We start from the raw sequence: 7587 nt of genomic DNA on the forward strand, positions 1-7587 counted from the left end.
TATTTCATTTATTTCCACTCTTATCTTTACTGTTTCCTTTCTTCCGGTAGTTGTGGGCTTTTTTTTGCTGTTCTCTTTCTATTTGTTTGAATTCTGTAGTTAATGTTTTGATTTTGTCCCTTTCTTTTTCGATGTGTGCATCTATTGCTATAAATTGTCCTCTGAGAACTGCCTTTGCTGTATCCCAAAGGTTTTGGTATAATGTGTTTTCATTATCGTTTGATTTTAGGTATGTTTTGATTCCAGGTATGTTTTGATTCCATTTCTGATTTCTTCTATTACCAAGTGATGTGTAAGTAGGGTGTTATTCAGTTTCCACGTAATTGATTTTTTTCCCTTGGTCTTCCTGTTGTTAATTTCTACCTTGATGGCGTTGTGGTCAGAGAAGACACTTTGTATTATCTCAATGTTTTGGGTCTTGTTGAGGATTGCTCTGTGGCCTAAGATGTGGTCTATTCTGGAGAATGTTCCATGTGCATTGGAAAAGAATGTGTATCTTGCAGCTGTTGGACAGAGTGTTCTATATATGCCTATGAGGTCAAGTTGGCTGATTGTATCCTTTAGTTTTCTGTATCTTTGTTGAGTTTCTTTCTAGATGTTCTGTCCTTTACCAAGAGTGGTGTGTTGAAGTCTCCTGCTATTATTGTGGAACCATCAAGTTCTCTTTTCAGTGCTGTTAGAGTTTGTTTTATGTATTTTGGAACCCTGTCATTGGGTGTGTAGATGTTTATTATGGTTATGTCTTCATGTTGGATTGTTCCCTTAATCATTATATAGTGTCCTTCTTTGTCTTTCATGGTGGATTTTGTTTTAAAGTCTATTTTATCTGAGATTAATACAGCCACTCCTGCTCCTTTTTGGTAGCTGTTTGCTTGATATATTTTTTCCATCCTTTGGTTTTTAATCAGTTTACATCTTTATTTCTAAGGTGTGTGTCTTGTAGACAGCATATTGACGGATCCTGTTTTCTTATCCATTCTGTCACTCTCCATCTCTTTATAGGTGCATTGAGTCCATTTACATTCAGTGTAATTATTGATAGATGTGAGTTTATTTCTGTCATTTTGTAGTGCTTTTCTTTGTGGTGCTGACATTTTCTTTGCTCCTCATACTCTCCTGTGCTGAATTCCTTTCGTTTGTTAATTTTTTTTCATTTCTTTTGTTTTTATAGGTTTTGTTTTTACTGAGCCTTTACATTTTTCTTCTTTATTTTGATGAGTAGGTTTGTTAACTTTCTTTTTGGTTACCACGAAATTTACCCTTATCTTCCTAAGTTTGAACCAGTCTATTATTACTTGGTATCACCTTGCCTTCCTCTCTATTAGATGGTTCTGTATCTACACTGTTTAGTCCCTTTTTTATTGTTCTGTTGCTGTTGTCATTTGCAGATTAACCTCTCTTTTTCCCTGTTGTAATTCTTTTGGTTTTGGATAGTCCTTAAGAGTTCATTTCCTAGGTTGGCATCTGGCTAGTACAATCCTGTGTCCTATATTCAGCCTGTGATCTGATGTTGTTTGTTCTCAGATCAAAGGACTCCCTTAATAAGTCTTGTCAGTTTAGTTTGGTTTTTACATAGTCCCTTAATTTCTTTTTATATGGAAATGAGCTAATTTCACCATCGTCTTTGAAGAAGAGTTTTGCAGGATATATTATTATTGGCTGGCAATTTTTTTTTCAAGATTTTATATATGTCATCCCATTGCCTTCTTGCTTGCATGGTTTCTGCTGAATAATCTGAGCTCAGTCTTATTGTTTCTCCTTGTATGTGACTTTTTCTTTTTCTCGAGCTGCTCTCAGGATTCTTTGTTTGATTTTGTTTTTAAGGAGTGTGATTATGATATGCCTTGGTGATTTTCTTTTAAGGTCTATCCTATATGGGTCTCATTGAGCTCCTTGGATGGTCAGCTTTTATTCTTTCATGATATTGGGGAAGTTTTTTGTCAGCAATTCTTCTATGATCCTCTCTGTGTTTTCTGTTTTCTCCCCCTGTTCTGGAACTCTGATCAATCGCAGATTTTTGCTTTTGATTTTGTCCCACATAATTCTCAGAGTTTCTTCATTTTTCTTTGTTCTTTTTTCTGATTTTTCCTCAAACAGAGATGTATACAAGTGTTTGTCTTCAATTTCGCTGATCCTGTATTCCATCATTTCAAACCTGCTCCTCAGCCCTTCTATGACACTGTCCATTTCTGAAATCTTGTTTTTTATCTTTTGGATTTCTAATTGTTGTTTTTGTATGATTTCTATTTGTGAATTTATTTTATCATTTTGTTCCTGTATTATTTTCTTGAATTCTTTCCTTTTTCTGTCTGTATTTTCCATGAATTTGTCTATTTTTTCCTCATTTTTGCCTACTTTTTGCTTCAACTCTTGGATAATTCTGAATATTAGATATTTGAATTCCCTATCAGATAGTTCTAGTACCTTTTCTTCTACTGGAAAGTCATCTGGTGTTTTACTTTGGATGCCTACTAGAACCATATGTATATGGTTGTATATGTTTTGATATTGTCTGCTGTCTTCGGGGCATTCAGTAGTAGTTTTCCTTGTTTACTGATTGTAGATTTGTTTGTTTCATCCTGCTTTTTTGTTTTATTTAGTTATGTCTGAGTAGGCATGCTGTGAGTTCTTTGTTGTTTGCTTGTCTTTGGGCATGATACTTTTCACCTCCTTCTCCAATGGGCAGGGTCAGTCACTCAGGTATGGTACAGTAGGGCAGGACCAACTGAAGGGGACTTGCTGGGATGGGTTGTTTTTGGCATATACCAGGGCTGACAGTGTGGACCGGGAATCAGTGCAAGGTAAGTTCTGGTAGGCTGTGCTTATGCTGCTTGGGAATGTGATGTTCAGCACATGGTGCAGGTAGGCAGGAAGGAGGGGGTAGATTGTGATGTGTGTAGCTATGATGGGTACAGGAAAAAGTAGAGATAGGAGAGAGGAACAGGAGCCAAAAACATACACACAAACAAAAAAGGTGCTAAGGGAACTTGCTATTGGAGTGAAGAGATGAGAGACTGACAAATGGAGAAAAACAAAACAAAAAAAGAAAAAGGGTAAAAGAAAAAAATGAATGAATATAAATTAGAGGAAGAAAAGAAAAAAAAAGAAAGAAAGAAAAGCCCCAGGGATCCTACTGGTGCAGCTGCTAGGACTGGAGAAGTTGCTCTCAGGCCGTGAAATACAGCCTGGCTAGAAGGGGTAGAGGAGTTACCCAGCGCCATGTATTCAAGAGACAGGAAGAGAAGGTAATTATAGAGAGACGAGAAACCGGAAATGAAGAAAGACAAAAAGGGAAAAAGAGAGAGAAGAAAACAAAACAAAGAAACAAAAAACCCAAGAAAAAAGAAATGCCCCCAGAGATGTCACTGTGTGTCTGCGCAGAGTAAGGGAGTAGCTCCTAAGCTACACGGTACTGCCCAGCTAGAAAGGGCTCCCAAGCCGAGAAAAGAAAAAGAAAACAAACATACAAACAAATCAAAACAGAACAAATGAACAAACAAACAAAAAGCCCCAGGGTTCCCACCAGAGTGTAGCACGGGCCGGGAAGCAGTTTCACAGTCGAGTGGTGTTTCGCAGCTTTCAGGAAGAAGCAAAGATGGCACACGGAGCCAGGTATTTGAGAGAAAGGAGGGGGAAGTGGTGAGAGGTAAGGGAGAAATCTAATGAGGCAGAAAAAAGCAACACCAGCAAGCAACAAATGGCACTCAGGGAGCCAGGCAGTGAGGGCAGGTGGAATCCAAGTGGCACTGGAGTGAAGCCAGTGATTCCCAGCCAAGAGACTGTGGCCACAGGAAGCAGAGGGGGCCGAGTAGGGGTGAAGAAGGGTTTGGGGTGGGAAAGTGTATATTGCTTGTTACCGGTTGTTCTGTCTCCTGCTGGAAGCTCTGTGAAGCTGCTTTCTCATACCCCCTGTTCACTGATCTCTGATAGGAATCCAAGACGGCTGATCCGTGCTGTGGTAGCAGATAGGGAACCTCTGCATGTATCTCTCCTAGCTCTCTGTTCTCAGTCAGTTTCTTATTCCATTAGGTGCTTGGCTGAGTTCTTTATCTCTTCATTTGATGCTTAGGGTTTCAGGATTGACACGTGACTCTGTTTGACTTAGTTTTTTGGATCTTTGCTGTGGAGGGACAGCGTGTTCCCCAGAAGTCAACCAGTGTTAGCTTTGAGAAAACTTTGAATCTCTTTAAAATAACTACTAGAAACCATGCTAAGATGAGAATTCTTGATTCAGATAAATAACCTTCTATTTCCCTTTCAATATGACTGCAGGCTCAGAAAAGTTCCTTCCAGGCCGGTGATGCTCTTCTAATTTTCTACTACCCTAATGTTCATTTTTGAATGTATTTTGTATGCAAACATAAAAATTTATCAGTACTGATAATGCCAGCTCATTCTATGGGCCTGTTATTGGAGATTTTCTTCCCGTGCCCTAGTTTCTTTCACCAGTGTAAAACATTACTATTGCTAAATCCAAGAACACTGCATTAGAATCGGAGATGGCACACATTAGTTACTTCATTTTTATAACACTGTTGTGTTTCATCTCAATTATTCTGAGACTGACTAGCTTTTCAGATGAGTAGTTTGGCTTTTGATTTCCTTGTCTTTTGCCTTGTACTACTTGCTACCTCCCTTTTTAGGAACCCACTCCAGGAGATCCAATATAACAGAGAAAAATGAGAAAAATTTGAAAAAAAAATTTTCCCTAAATAGAGAAACACTTGTAAACCTTTAGTGGGTAAATATTTGAAGATACAGTTTAAAGTGAACATTTGGGAGAAAGAGTGGGTTTTCTGGTTTTGTTCATCTCTTCTGGTATCTGCATTTTAATAACCCTCTCACATAACTCACTTATGGTCTGGGTGTATGTCATCATTCATAGCGAATGTCATAAGGATGACCGTTATTGACTGGCCTATTTCACTACTGCCTACCTAAGTTTTCTTACCTTTTTTTTTTTTTTTTCCCTTCAGTAAGTGCTATAAAAGAACTCCCAGGGGTAAAGATGTATGAAGTGGTTTATCCCAGAAGACTTCATCCACTACATAAAAGAGAGGCAGAAAATATTAAGGAGCCAGATCAACAGGTATAACTTTTATCAAAGAGTCATGATTTGAAATATATATTTACTTTCAATGCATCAAAGGGACTTTGTGAAATTTTAAGCTATTAAGGTATTAAGGTTAGAGTTAAATAATAGTGACTACATTTGTGTTTATTTTTGACCTATCTTTTGCAATCTTCACTATAACTCAAAATTCTATTATTATCCTCATTTTGCAAATTAAGGGTCCCAGAGGTGAAATAAACTTTCCAAGGTCACACAGATAGGAAAATTTAGTATTTTATGGAAATTTATAACTTATTCTGTGTACTTCCAAAAAACTGGATAAAACTAAAATCAGACGTGTTGTCGAGTTGATTCTGACTCATAGCGACAACCTTCTTTATCTCTCTCTCTCTCTCTCTCTATCCACACACGCACGCACACAAAACTATGACTATTAAAACAGAAGTAACATATTGTGGGAGCACCATATTGTGGATGAATGTATGCATATATGCATATCAAGTTAGGGTGAACAACTGTAAATGAAGAGGAAATTTATCTTTATCTTTTCTAAATAGGCAGCTATTAAAGTTAGTATAATTCTGACTAGTTAATGAAGCAGCACATCCTCCTCAGTCAACATTCACTCAGCAAACATTTATTAGTTGTAACAAGAAAGATAAAACAAGACGATTCATTCAACAGCAATTTTCTAATTACCTGCACTCTGAAGTCTTTTGCAGGAAAATACATTTAAATGAGACATAAACAATGACTTACAGAAATATTGTAAATTGCAACTTGTCAGGAGCACATATTCCCCCACTGGACAAGGCTCATCACACATTATTCTTCTGAAGCAGAAAAATTTATGACAGCAAAACCTGTAGCACACCCTGTTGCCCCAAATAATTATCTTTCAACAAAAATGTTTCCACTGAATTCAAATGGGACCCCTATGCACTGAATTCCCCTTCAGTAGAATTTCTTCAAATGCTTTCTGGCAATCTCTTAAAAATGCCAGATACCTTTTTTTCACTTAAAATTTTGAGGAAAATTCAAATGGAAGTGAAGTGTGAAAAAATCCAGTTGCGAAAAAAAATCACAAGTATAAAGAGATTTTTTCACAACTGTAAAAATAAATGTATGCTTTTGAACAATTTGTTTGGATGAAGGACTATAGACTAGTTACTGGCACATGCTAGGTGCTCAATATTAAGTTTTGGAATGATTGAATAGATGGATGTGACCGACATAAATGTGCTTGGTATTTATTGTAAATACTTTAATTATCTAGTTGATTTCTAGGTTAAATGGCTATTCAAAACTTACGTTTTCCTGATGCATAGTGAAAGCACATAGGATCTGAATTCACAAGACTTGTGTTCATGTCTTAGCTTTGTCAATTCCCCTGGTGTAAATGAAAGCACACATGAACTTGACATTTTTTGTCTTCAGCTGGAGGTAATAATAGTAACTCTTATGTTATATGGCTATTTTGAGATAGTGTACGTAAAGAGTGAAGGAAGATGCAACTGTTAACTCCCTGTTCAATATTATGTTATGATACAGTCCTAAATAACCCATCATATTCCACTTCTTACAACCAACTTTCAAGGCTTTTTGTGGCTTCATGCTTCAGTTTATTAAGTCTGTTTTGTTTGTTTTTTCTGCTTCTCAACAAAATTTCTTTTTGAGTCAGCCTTGGTATTTTCAACGCCTTTCTAATAATATATTTGTTTCTACCTCCATGGATTTCATGCTACTCAAAATGTTCTCTCTCTATTCCAGTGCATCTTATATTCTCTGTGAAGCCAGCACTGAATACTTGTGTATATACTAATAGATTCCCTCCCGGAAGTTGTGCTTCGGTGGTGGCCAGTGTTACATCATTTAGCTCTTGATTTTTTAAATATTAAATTCATATCTGTAGTGCTAATGTGTGTGTGTGTGTGTTTGTGTATGTGTGTGTATAAGAGTGTATCTGGTTTGAAACTGCGCAGGTCAATAAAAAAAAAGTGTTTTGTATATCTTTGACATGTCCCTGCCTCTTCCTTCACCCTTATATCTCTAAACTTCTGCCCTAGAACATAGAAAATATTCAATACATAGTTGTTAATCCAAAGGAGTCCTTGCAAAGAACATCAATTTTATCTTTTAAAGAAAATAAAAATATTACATAAAATTGCCTAGATATCCGAAGGAAATTTTGCCTAAATGATTTGAATGCTTTAGTGAGAATTTCATCTGGCAATATATTTGTTTTCATTTTTGTAATTTTAACTAGTACATTTCCAAGTTCTCTCCCGCTCCCTTTAGCTATTATTAGGCTTAGTGAATATAATGGGATGAGCACAGAATGCTTCCACACTGTCTCACAAACACACCTAATTCTACTATGTTTACTTCTTCTTTTTTTTTTTTTTTTTTAATTGTACTTCGGGTGAAGGTTTACAGAACAAATAGTTTCTCATTAAACAGTCAGTACACATGTTCTTTTATAACATTGGTTAACAATCCCACGACATGTCAAC

The 7587-nt window shown here is 36.5% G+C and overlaps 1 protein-coding gene across 1 annotated transcript in view; it reads left to right on the plus strand.

The window, feature by feature from the left end:
- ADAM28 (ADAM metallopeptidase domain 28) overlaps positions 1–7587 on the plus strand; it is a 114931-nt gene that overhangs the window by 8400 nt on the left and 98944 nt on the right. The window contains exon 2 of the mRNA XM_023736694.1: positions 4977–5089. Within this exon, the coding sequence (XP_023592462.1) occupies positions 4977–5089 (113 nt within the window). The remainder of the gene's footprint in view (positions 1–4976; positions 5090–7587) is intronic.

The sequence above is a fragment of the Trichechus manatus genome, unplaced genomic scaffold (assembly GCF_000243295.1).
Source record: "Trichechus manatus latirostris isolate Lorelei unplaced genomic scaffold, TriManLat1.0 scaffold00090, whole genome shotgun sequence".
Taxonomy (NCBI): domain Eukaryota; kingdom Metazoa; phylum Chordata; class Mammalia; order Sirenia; family Trichechidae; genus Trichechus; species Trichechus manatus.